Source organism: Vidua chalybeata, chromosome 9 (assembly GCF_026979565.1).
Source record: "Vidua chalybeata isolate OUT-0048 chromosome 9, bVidCha1 merged haplotype, whole genome shotgun sequence".
Lineage (NCBI taxonomy): Eukaryota > Metazoa > Chordata > Aves > Passeriformes > Viduidae > Vidua > Vidua chalybeata.
The window spans coordinates 23,986,366-23,999,373 of NC_071538.1; the positions used below are offsets into that span (position 1 = coordinate 23,986,366).

At 37.7% G+C, this 13,008-nt stretch overlaps 1 protein-coding gene across 1 annotated transcript in view; it reads right to left on the reverse strand.

Annotated features, from left to right (window-relative positions):
* Positions 1 to 396: 396 nt before the first annotated feature.
* OLFM3 (olfactomedin 3) overlaps positions 397 to 13,008 on the reverse strand; it is a 53,056-nt gene continuing 40,444 nt past the window's right edge. Inside the window, exons 4-6 of the mRNA XM_053949942.1 lie at positions 9,997 to 10,216; positions 3,481 to 3,587; positions 397 to 1,734 (exon numbers count right to left, since the gene is read on the reverse strand). Of these exons, the coding sequence (XP_053805917.1) occupies positions 1,057 to 1,734; positions 3,481 to 3,587; positions 9,997 to 10,216 (1,005 nt within the window). The 3' untranslated portion in view covers positions 397 to 1,056. The remainder of the gene's footprint in view (positions 1,735 to 3,480; positions 3,588 to 9,996; positions 10,217 to 13,008) is intronic.

Genomic DNA, 13,008 nt, shown 5'->3' on the forward strand with positions numbered 1-13,008 from the left:
CTCAGTGCCCCAGAGCAGCACAAACATGGGATGCACTCCCACTCTCAGCTGGTGGGCACCAGCCCCTTCCAGCTTCTGGCTTGTAAAAGTCACAGCAGGGATAAGCATAAACAAGGGCAGTCAAATGGTGGGAGGGAAGAAAGTAGGAGAAAAAGACTGAGAGAGAGAGAAGCCAGCAGCAGGAGATAAACACTGGGCAGAGCAAACACTTATAAAGCTGGAACTGGTATGAAGCTTCAAAGTTGCAAATGTGCCAGTAAGCAGCGCTGTTGAAGAGGGGATCTAGGAGGCAAAGCTGAGAACAGAAATCATGCATCTGAGAAGCTACTGGTCTTTCTCAGAAATAACAACCTTTTATCAGATTTTTACCACTTTCAATTGACTCATAGCCAGAAGTGCAATTAAGCTTCAATATATTTTATAAAAAATAGTACTTAGTTGACTTTCACATAAGTGAAGAGATACAATTGCACAATGGTGGTTACAATGGTAGAAATACATACTGTTGATAAAATGTTTGCAAGAGATTTAAAAACATACTGTACAGCACCACATCTGAAATTGGATGATGGAAAAATGAATCATACACCTTGTCTAAGAAAATTAAATTCCTACTAAATCTTTCTTTTGGAATAAATAAAAAAATACAAAGTGCAATATGTGTCTGACACTACTGAAATGTTTCCTGAAGTTAAGCAATATATTAAAACGAAAAATGAGGTAAAAAAAGACATTCATGCATTTAAGCCACCATTAGTCTCTGACTCTAAAATAAGGCAGATCATAATCTTTTAAAAACTGTCTTTAGCCATTTAAATCCTCCTTAGTGCTTTTCAAGACAAGGTCTTGACAGACCTTGCAGTTAAGATGCTTTTTATTTCTGACAGGTCATTTCTGACAGGTTCAGCCATATTTGAGATGCATTACATAGTAGAAAATGTTGCTTTTGTTTAATGAAGAAAGAAATGTAAATTAAAAGGAACTGAGAGAGATGGATGCTTTTAGAGTTAATCACAAATGAGACTGCTGTGAGGGAGGGAGGTAAGGGAAATAAAATTATGTGTCATCCTCAGTTTTAATGATGTGGAAAAGGGTGACGTTAAACAGGACTTGATGTCCATTATTCCAGGCATAGAGAGCTCTATCTCTTGCATTGTAGTCAAGCATGGATATATGAAAATATTGATTATGGAAAGGAATGTCTGTGTACTCATAAGTGGAGGTTTTTGTGGAGTAGGAATAGTAGACCTTGGCTCCTGTTAAGTGCGAGTTAGTGACATACAAGGTGCCACAGATCATGAAGGATTCTCCAGCACTTCTCTTTGGGTAGCCCGTGCTCCAGCTCTTCAGCACCTCCAGCGTATCCTGGTTCAGCTGGCTGATGACAATGTTGCCTGCATTCTGGTTGGTGGCATACACAGCCCACAGCCCAATTTCATCTGCCATCAGGTCGATATCAGAGAAGCCACCCCAGGTGTAAGGGTAGACATTGTGGAAGCCAGCGTACTCCAGGCTACGCTGCGCCAGCACCCGCCCCGTGTCGAAGCTGTACTTGATGATGATGTTGCTCTGGTACTTGTTGAAATAGAGGGAGCCATTGTAGACAACGTGGTTGGTTCCTGCCCATTTGAATGGAAGGTTGTATGTCCTTGATTCGGCCCCACTGACGAAGTCTGCGATTGATTTGTACTCACGGACGATTTTATTGTTAGTGTAGCTATCCATGTACCAGACCTGGAAAGGAAACAAAGATTGGGAGTGACCATCTTGAACACAGTGTGTGCTACGTGATCATGCTATGGCAGGAGGGAGTGTCACGGTTTAGTGTCAGTGTTTTTTCCCCTCTTGTGGACAAGTTCCCTAACATTAACAAGGGACTTCTCTCCCTCAGTGAACTGAAGAAAGACTATTTCAGAGGCGGTAAACTGACTGGAAATTTTGGGTTTTGTTTCTTCACATTGTCAGTGGGAAAGAAAAGGTTGTGGGGGGAGAAGTGTTCTGAAGGGTTTGTTTTGATTTCTACTATTTTTTTTCCTTTTAGTTACTGTTAGTAAAATCTTCTTTATACCCTTTTAAGGTTTTGAGCCTGCTTTGCCTTTCTCCTAATCCCATCTCACAGCAGGAAGTGGGTGCATTGGTGTTGACCAGCACTGAAACCTGCCACACTCTTTGGTGCATTGGCTGGGAAATCTTAAAATTGGGGAAATCTTAAATTGGCGAACCAAAACCACTACACGAGGACCTTGCAGAAAATGAAGGAAAACAAGTTTTAGCTGTGCAGCAGGCAATGAAAGTGCAAAATTCCCCACATTCCTGTTACAAAAGCAGGAGGAACTCTAGAATTTCTGAATCAACCTTACCTGTACAGGTGAACTCTCAGTGCAACTGTTACTAACCACAATTAGTAGTTATTCAGTGTTTTGGGCCTCTGCTATATTGTGCTTGCTTAAAGGAATTTCTAGAGACTAATAATCTAAGAGAGAGATGGGAAATAGCATGTGAGATAAACTTGAATTTATACTTAGGAATAAATATAGTTAAATTCTTTTCAGCTGATTCTCTATCCAAGGAAAAATAGGCTTTTCTTAGTAAAGGAAACAAAAACAATAGCAATGAAACCAGTAAAGCTTCAAAGCCATTTTCCCCCTTAAAACAGAATTGTTACTTCTTTTTAATGTTCTTTATGCAACTTCCATTCCCCCAGTTTTTTCCTTCATGCAATTTGCTTTTTCTCCTTTTAGTTTGTCAGAAGTTTGTTGCTCTCCTAAAGGTAATTGAGATTTCTGAAGTCAGTAGCAAACAAGCATGGACACAGTGGGCAGGGGAGAGCTGCACACAAATCTTTATCTATTGTCATTTTTCCGTTGCCTTTTCTGTCGCCTTTGATTTTTTTTTTTCTGTATTCAAAAAATTAATATTGTGGGTTTCATACAAATGAAACAGAGTGTTTTGACTTCCAAAGTTCTTTGATGGAGAGAGCATGTTCTCAAGACTGTAGCCAAATTGAGATCCTATTGGAGATTCAAATAACAAAACAATAACATAACTTGTATATGATAGAGCAAATGATCTGACTAGAGGCTATATGGGGCCCTAATCCTGCCCGTTTTAGCTGTGCTGCATTATGGGTCCTGTTCTTGGGTAAAAATGTCAATGTTTTAGATTACTCTGGTTCTTAAAAGACCTAAGCATTATTAAACATGTTAGGAAATATAAAAAAAATTGGGTTGTTAGTTCTGATAGATATTTGTCAACCCTGAAAAAATTGAAGTAAATGGCACAAAAAGTGCTTAGATAACTTTTGTCTTTGGATATTTTTCCAAAAATACTGTTGCTTTTTCTCTGGAGATGTTTGAATTTGAAAATGACTGAAGTAGAAAAACATGCTCAGGAATGTAACTTCTTAGGGGAAAATATGTTTTAAAAGATTAAAATAAAGCAAGTAAGACTCCAGGACACAAAGATAGTGCCTTAACATACTCGGTTATTTTTCTCTGATGCCAATGGATCCGTCATCCAGGCTCCAAATCGGGTTCCAGATATCTTCACTGTAATGGGGCCTGTAATTTTCATCAATTTGCCACATGCTGAAATCAAAAAAAACCAAATGCATTAATGCACAACGCTCCTTGACGTCAGTTAGAGCACAAGACCAAATGTTCCACAATACATAGTGGCTCCAGGGGATTCAGGCTTATGTTGAAGATTAATTTTCACCTTCACAGGAGGAACTTTTCCATATTGAAGAGTAATATAAATATGCAAAAATATACACATAAAATTTTATTGCTATATACTTTTGTATTTACATATTTTGAAGCACAGTTATGGTCTTTGGGTGTAAGCTAAAATACAACTGGTAAAATATCTTCTGAGCTGAAGTGTAGAACATTTAATAATAATTGAAATGAAGACATCATTCCTCACCCCCCACTTCTTTTGCCCTCAAAGCTCAGCACAAAGCTGGGATTGATAGATGTTTCAGTTTTCCATTGGCCAGGGTAACATGGTGGTGAAGGGCAGACACAAAAATGGGCTTTTACATACAACATTGCTGTACTCTAAGCTTGTGCCCGACTCCCCCTGGCACACACGTGGCTCTTTTTGTACTGGAGGCTGCCTGAAGAAAGCAAGTATGAGAATTATTTAGCAAGTTTGGCTGTATTGGTTGGCTTCTAATTTATTTGGCTGCCTGGGAGGAAATAATGAAAGTCGATACCATCTCGGATGCTGACCTTCCTAACAACTCAAAAATCTATATTTTAGGGGACATTAATAAGATATCTATTAGTAACAAGCTCCTGGTGGAATTCATGTGTTTACCAAGATTTAATATCACACAGTGGTGTGCACGTAATTAGGTTAAATAGCATGTTTTTAAAGAAAAGAATGTAAAAAGAAGTGAAACAATTTTTTAAATTTAAAAGTAAGTGCTTCTCTGTGCTACATTGTTGTGCTATACAAGTAGAAAACAAACAGTATCTGATGTTGAGAGTGGATTTATGCAGCTCAAAGGAGAGGGCCAAATCAAGCCTGAATTTTATACTCTGTAACTGGAAAGGAATGTATCATGCCAGCCTATTTGGGTCACTTAGAATGGGAATAAAGCTGTGGTGAAAAGTCAGAGGCTGCTTGGGTAGTTGTTGTTCATAGCCAGGGAAGTTGGACGCATCGGAAATGAAGATAACTGAATGCATGCTGAGACTTCAATGAGCAGGGTAGGCTGTGTCTATTTTCTGGGTCAATTAAGAGACATTATTAAGAGACATATCTCAATCTAATTAGGTTGCAGTATTTTGAAGATATTTTTGGAATTTCCCATTTTAAAGAATCTTATTGATTTTTTAATACATGGTTATGATAGGACATAATTTTTTATTCTGGGTTTTTTTTTTTTTTGTAGGTAGGCTGCTAGCATTGTATGCTGAGTGCTCTTTTTCTACAGCATGAACTGCTATTAGCTTGAAAAGTAGAGGACTACAACCTGTCAAGGTGAAGGCTTTTATTTTTAGTTGGCCTGTTAGTAAATAGTTTCAGAAATGGGCATGAGATGACCCTTCTGAAGGTCTGAGTTTCAATTTGGAATACTTAATTTGGAATGAGTTATCAGAAAACTAATAAGCAGAAAGAAATGAGAATAACAATTACTCCTGAACTTGTAGTTTCTAGGATAATTAAAACACAGTGAATGCATGAGTTATAAGGTATGCTAATACTAATTGGTGCCTTTACAACACAGTATTGCAATTAGTTGGGAAGCATAAAAAGAATTTGAAATCTGAAGCACTGTTTCTTCTATGAAAAAAAGAAATCCAGGAAGCTAAAAGTGGACTCATAATGAGTTGTGAAATTTTGCTTCTGAATGGGCAAAACCTATGGAGGAGCCGTGGCAGAGATGTGAGGGCTCGGCAGTGCCAGGGCAGGTGCGTGAACACTCCAGCTGGGCTCGGCAGCGCCAGGGCACGGGGGAGCAGCATGGGCACACAGCAAGCTCCAGGCCCCAGAGCTGCCGCGGGACAGGGTAAAAGCAGGCAGTGTTTGGAGTCCCTGTAGGGTGTGCACACAGCTCTGGGGCTGTTTGGGTGCTGCTCTGTGTGTGAGGAGCTTTTGGAGGTTAGAGAGCAATTCAGAGATTTGTATGCTGAAGTGACAGTACTACGGTTCCTCTGTTGTATTGTATTTATCCTGAATGTATAGCTTGCTGATTAAGAGTTAGTTACACATTGTTAATAATTAATGAACCTCTTCAGCCTTAATTTAATTTAAACTATATGAACAGAGCTGTGTATCCCTGTCACAGGAGTTAGATGCTTTTACAGAATAATCTTGCAAAATGTATTGAGATGCTGTTCAATGTGAAAAGAGATGATGTACGTCAGCCACTAAATGATCAGCAGTTTGAGTCAGGGTGTATTTCTGATCAAATTTTTATTCCCTGACAGCATGCAGTGATCAAGAAAGGAAGACTCCTAGGAGAGCTGCTGTATAGCTGGGGGGCTGACTGAAAAAGTGACAAAGCTTCCCTTTTTGGCATAACAGAACAGAGCATTTGTAAGAAGCATGAGGATTTTTTGCCCCTCCTGCCCTAGAGTAGGTCCCATTTTTCTTTCCCTTCCTCATTAAACAGAAATCCATAGATCTGCTTTTTTTTTTCCCCTGGCAGAAGGGAACATATGAAAAGTTTTGGTTTATAGCGGTTTGATTTTCTGATAGAAGGACCAGATGCTAGTAAAAAGTTAGGTCAAATATATCTCCATACTAGCACCTGTGAAGAAGTTCAGTTACTCTATGAAAATGTGATACTTGAGGCTTTTTTTTTTTTTTCCTTCCCTAAGAGGTTCAGGTGGGGTTACACAGAAAAGCAGTGGGATTTTTAGAAGCTCTTAGTCTCTTTTCCTTGGCTTTGGAAGAAGCAGCTGCCCTACCTTAGCAAGTCCCAGCCATAACTGATTGTAGTAGCTGGAAAATCCCAATCATAGAGTCTTTTTAGATCCTAAACTGAGCTGTACAAGAAGAATCATATGTAGAATCCAGGTGTTTCTGACTTGATTCCTCTCTTGTAACAATTCTGTGCAGTGGACTCTTTCAAGTCTGTTAATGATTTCCAGTATTTATTTATATTAAGAAGTTGAGCATGAAGTGACCATTAAAAGAGAAAATAGACATACTTCTGTACAGCCTGTGGGATGTGAAAGTATATGGGGCAGAATGTGTCTGGAAGGCTCCAAAGTGAGCAAGTACCAGGAGGAGACTGTGATAGTGCAGCTGGAGAGGAGCTGTTTTGGAATAGCTAGAAATGGGTAGAAAGTCCCATTCTCTGTGATGTGACTGAATATTGGTAGCTGCCATACAGAGCAAATGAGTGTATCATTTGTAGAAGGACTGGCAAGGGAAATAAAACCACAACATTCTCTTGACGTGTTCATAAGCATCATCATTATGGTTTTTCTTTTTTGGTAGGTAATAAATAAGGGGAAATGAAGTGAGGTTTTTTTGGCACTTGCACAAATGTGCTCCAAGTGGTTTACTGCTTGCAGTTTTCTCCTTATGGTCAAATTTGTCATAACATACTAAAATGAGTGAATGAAGAGTTAGTTCTTAATGAATGTATGTCTAATTCCCTGCATAATATGAATCCAGGAAGCACTATAATATAGTTATTAGAGTTTGCTGAGAGGAAGTCTCAAGATTTTTCTGCATAAATGCCATGACTTGCTGTGTAATCTTTGGAAAATTCATTTATACTTTTGGGCTGCTTGTTCCTTCTTCAACAAAATAGGGATAAGAATCTATATCTCTATTGCCCAGTTTTACACTAAATGATATTTGTAAAGTTCTTCAAATCCCAAAGGGAAGGATGCTTTGGATGCAGAAGTACACTGCAATCAATAGTCTCATGCCTGCACTAATAGCTCCTCTGCCACGATGTAACAGAACTTCTTTGGATACACAGAATATTCTACTTTTGAATTTTTAACAAAAAATGTTACTGTAAAACATTGTTCAGAGTCTATTATAATCAGATGCATCTAGACCTTAATCCGATATAAATCTACTCTAACTATATGTCACAATATTCTATGAATGCTACCCAACTTCATAAACATGTCATGATAAGAATAGGAGGGTTCCAAGCATACTGTGCAACCTGCATTCTCTTATAAATACCCATGACTTACAGGACTATCAGCAAAGGACCCATACATGCCTAATTGCATGTGAATTTGGGGTGTGTGTAATCCAATGCACTCTATTCCTACGTGTTTAGCTGCATGCACACTTTAAAAGTTTTTCAGCTAATTTCCCAGCAGCTTCATCTTGAATTTTCTCTTATTCCAAAGAGAAGGAGCAAAATTCAGTCATCACAACTGCTGTGGTAATTATTAAACCTCAGTGAGAGTAAGATAATGCTTAGTGTACTGTAATGAGTGTTGAAAGTGTTGCCTGTGCAGATGGAAGAACCCTTTTAAGTGGCCAGGACAATATAAATAATGCATTATACTGCTGAAAAACACCTGCTAGGGAGAAGAATAGAGAGTAGCTATTGCATACACTGATTAGAAAATTTTATTGTGAAATGCAACAAAATCTGTGAAGATTCAAGCCAGATCCTGTGGCACACTGGGGCCATTGGCTTCTGGCTATCGGGCTGGCATGGACAGGCACAGCTGGGTCATCTCCAGCATGGCCAATGTGGCCACAAAGCAGGTGTTGGCATGAAAGCTGCTTTCTCCTCATGCTCTCTGATCTGAGCACGCAGCCCCAGCTCTCAGCAGTTACAGGAAGCCAAACTGAGGCTGTTTGTACTTCAAAAGGCACACAGGGATAGGCCAGAAAACAGCCAGTCCATTAGTAGGGGACCATAAAAATCATTTAAGCATCTAAGACCAGAGAATAATGCTATTAAGGACGAATGAATCTGTGTTACATCTTGAGAAGGTCCACTCCCTTTTGTTAATGGGTATGCTTAATAATTTATTTTATACAAAAACTTTCTCTCTACTGCTAATGTATATAATTTTAATAGTCTTTTCTTTCATTAGGTACATCAAGAGTTTAGAATGTGTTGCAGGAATTCAGGGTAGATAGGATGTCAATACACCTAGTAATTCCATAATACAAAATATATCTTGCACTCATTGCTTCACTAACTGTTGTTACAAGATGCTGTAAAAGCAAAGATAACCAAGATACTTGCTAAACTGATGACTTTTGGTATCTAATAACTTACTGGAACACTTGCTATCAGAAAATACTGTTTATTCACAGGAATTTTCTTGTTTGCTGCAGTATTGCAACACAGCTGTTTTCTCCTGACTACCTTCTGTCAATGCAGTAATGTGCTATTTTGTGTGTGTACTGAGGGGAAAATAGGATCATAAGACATTTCTGTTTGAAGAAGTCTTTCATGTATTTTAGCACATCACCACTGTGCTATTTCCAGAATAAAATAAAGAAATAAATTATTTAAGATGCTAACTTAACCTAGATTTTTCTCATTCTACTGCGTCATAAAAATAAGGAGGCTCTGATCACAGTGTCTCAGGACTAAACCTTGGAATTTCAAGTTTATTCATGTTTAGTGTTAAATTGTAAAATGTTTATTTTTCATGAAGGGGCTGGATTGTTTGCTGTAGTTATCCAGGTTGCAATAGTGATCCATTCAGAAATCTCCAAATGCATGGATAGACTGGGAAGAGGGAAGACTGCATTGTGTTTGTAAAGCAGGTTGCCTGTCCCTGATGGAAGAGGCTGACACTTGATATTGATCCTTAAGGCTCTTAGTTTTAGTAGCTGATAGTGAGCTAATGCTGATTTTCAGAAATGCTCAACATTTGACTTCTAAAGGCAGCATGGGAGCAGCCGAGGTGGGGGTGGTCTGAGGTAAACCTGGTGCAGCAGTAGCAATGGATTGCTGCTGTGCATCCTGCAGAAATTATGCTTTGGTCTCTTTAGGTTAGATGTGAAGTTTGGTTAGATTGTAATGCTAATTGGAGAATGGGAGATCTCCTTAACACTAATATTACAGGCTAAAGACATTACAGTCAGAGTGGCCTCTCAGGTGATACAGCAAGATGCCAGGGTTATGATGGGGACATCTCAAAACTGATTCCATTCTACTTTTCACTACTTGTTATTCACATTGACAGCCCAAAGATGACTCTAGTAGCAGTGTCTGTCTGAGCTTTTTTGAAACAATATTTGTAACTCTCCAAGTGGTTTAAACTTCAGATTTTGAATTTGCTGTTACAATTTTTAATCAAATTCCTTCTGTATACAGTAAGGCATTACATTATGTCATGTTCTTAGAATGATATAACTGACATTAGGTTGAGTTACTCTTGTCTTTTACTAGGGTAGCACAGATCAGAATATAATACAGTCTTTCATCAAAGAAAACAACAAACCCCCCCCCCAAACCTTAATCTTTCTAAAGAGAGACAACTAAAAATGCACAGCCAAGGGACCAAATTTCCCATGAACTTTTTAACTTACTGAGCTTTTTCATGCAGTCACGAAGCCTGGTTTCTAAATTGACTACGCGCTGGTGTAGTTCCTCATAGTCATAAGCACCAATTTCTTCCTGAATCCCAGTGAGCACAGTAGACAGATTCCTAATTTCCTCCTTGAACTGTGTGATCAACTTGGCATCAGTTTTGTATTGCTCCAAAACTGGGATCAGTGGCAGAAGCTCATCCATCTTTTCTTTCAACTCCTGTTAAAGGCAATCATATGTGCATTAGAGATTTTAAAGGAGTTCAAATCCCTAATTTCCTTTAATGTAATATTTATGCCTGATCATTAAAACAACTTGAAAATTATTATTTTATTTACAGATCTATTATTAATCTACTGTGAAAGTCTCAGACACCTCAGACTTAATGGTAGTAAGCAGTAGATTAAATGCATGAGACAATAGTCTTTCTATTGAAAGTAAAGAGTTATCTTCAAATGATCTGAACCAAACCCACTGACTTTCTATCTAGGGGATATAAACCACCCCGAAGTGTGTCTTTCATCAGAAGATGAACAGGCCTGAACTCACAGTAGTGTTCAAGATCATACCTGGTTTATAGAGCTGTCATACGTAGTTGGTGAGCTGGTAATCTCTCTTTCATTTCCTAGAAGTACTAAATTTGTTTTTCTCAATGTCTGTTGAAAAGTGTTTATTTCTGTTCCAGGCACAATGATAGATAACTTTCTATTCTGAAGTAAAAATCCATGGTTCTCAACTGTGATTTGTACTTGTCAACTGACTACATCACTAAATGCTTTTGAACTTGCTCAGTTGACATATCTTCTGGAATATCACCAATGGTTTCTTTTGCCATGTGCAGTTGTTGTTGCATTGCCAACCCTATTCTTAAACATCGATTGAAGAAAATAAGGCTCCATCTTGAAATCTCAAACTGCCCTTTTCTCAGATTTTTTTTGAGACTCATGCTTTGAGAATTTGTATTAATCTGTAGCATATATGGGTTGCCCATCTTTAATTTCTTAATTATTCTTTTAAAAGCACTAATAATAGGGGCTTTACTAAATTTAAACCAATTGTTTGAAGTTGTTTTTTGTTACTATTCTGTAAAAAACCTCAAAAAATCCTTGTAGTCAAAAGATTTTGCTTTACTGAAATGTAGCAGATATGTCATTTTATATAGATTTCATAGTATTACTTCTGTTCTCAAGGGATCTTCCAATTACATTATGGCAGCAGTTACCAAAATGGGCACAAATAAATGAAGTCCTTTTGTTTACAGTTAAACTATTTTTATTCACCTATGTTTAATAAAATCTTAACCTAAACCTACTTTATGCCTGTTAAAATGAATAGTAATTTTTTTCCTTGATGACAAGGGAAGCAGGCTTTGTGAAAGAAAACCATCGTTTTTGTTACTTCATTTTGAAATTATGAACTTAAGCTTCAGTTCTGTGGGACAGTGAATGGCCAACTCAGGAAGATAAATCTGTTTGAATTAGTGAAGGCAATATATTCCTGGTTGGATTTATACCAGATGTTGTATCATATTTGAGCAAACTTGCTGTAACTTCTTATGGCAATCAGGTACCTCCTGCCTGGCATAAAGTGAAGTATAGACTGAGTATATGCTCAAGTGTGATCTGGACCAAATTTGTACTCCTTGGTTCTGGTCAGCATGAAAACACAGATTTAGAATATCTCACTTTAGTATATCATATAAAGTTGATTCTAGTATTTTCATGCTAAAAAAACCAATTGACTTCTGCTGACACTCCAGAGCTTGTTGCTGCAATGGGCGGTACAAGAACTAATTTCTACTGCAACACAGATAGCTGGTAGATGTGTTCTGGCACTTTGTGGCAGTTGATACGAAGTTTTATGTTATATCCAACATGATTTCTTTGTCTCAGGAAAGATAAAACACTTGAATTTGAGTAGCCTAAATTTCAGAGCAGCATATTGTATTATTTTGACCTTTTAAATTATTTTGTGAGTGGATGGGCTGGGACTCTGTTTTATACTCCTGGCAAACTGTCAAATTGAAGGTAAATGACCGGCCAATAGAAATATTGACTATTTAAAAGGTTAGAGCACTGGAGTATTCCTCTGGTACTCCAGGTGTACTGGAGTACACCTCTGATATTGTGTATCAGACATTCAAATTTTGGTATTTTATTCCCAAGGAAAACTAAAATAAGAATAAAGAGTATATAATGGAATTATGCAAATGCATTGTTATTGTAGCAATAAGGGATAAAAGGGAAAAAAAGGTGAAGATCTTTTCTATTAACTAAAAACCTCAGAGAATGTGCTCAAACAGCTCTAAACTAAGAACAATGATATAATTTATAAAGCTTGGTAGTCAGATCATTAGTGTACTTCATTCCTGATGTTATTAAGACCCACTTGATATTCAATGGCTCTGAAAAAAAACCCTAGACCTCTTGGCTATGTAATTATTTAGGTATCTAACTCTAGTACCAATTGGAAAATTAGGTTCATTTTATGTGAACTTTCAGAAACACTTCAAAAAATATATATTTGCTTAACATAATGTAATCCTCAGAATGTATTTTCTAGCACCTATTTTGTGGTCTCACAGTCTTGAAAGATCAATTTATCAGACTATATTTAAAGAATTTAAATATGCTCTTGAAGTATTTTTCTCCTGAAGAGTACATCAGGTAGCGTTTTCAGAATACACAATGTTACTTGTAATATCTGCAACCCTTCTTCCTCACAAAAGGATTGGCTTGTGGTTTTTGTTGTCATTAAAATTCAGTGGAAGTCTTTTTTTTAATCACACAAATGTGACTGGGAGTGATTGCCCTCCTCCCCATCCCAAATTCAAAACAGCAGCTCTTCAGACACGAAATTAGATCTTACTTGTACTCGATAAAAATTACAATAAACTGATTTCTTCCCTTGAACTGCAGTAAATGTCATGGAACACTATAAGCACAGAACTCTACTTGTTTGCTATTAATTCCACTGGATCTCCCCCTTTAGCATTGGAGCTTGAAAGAATA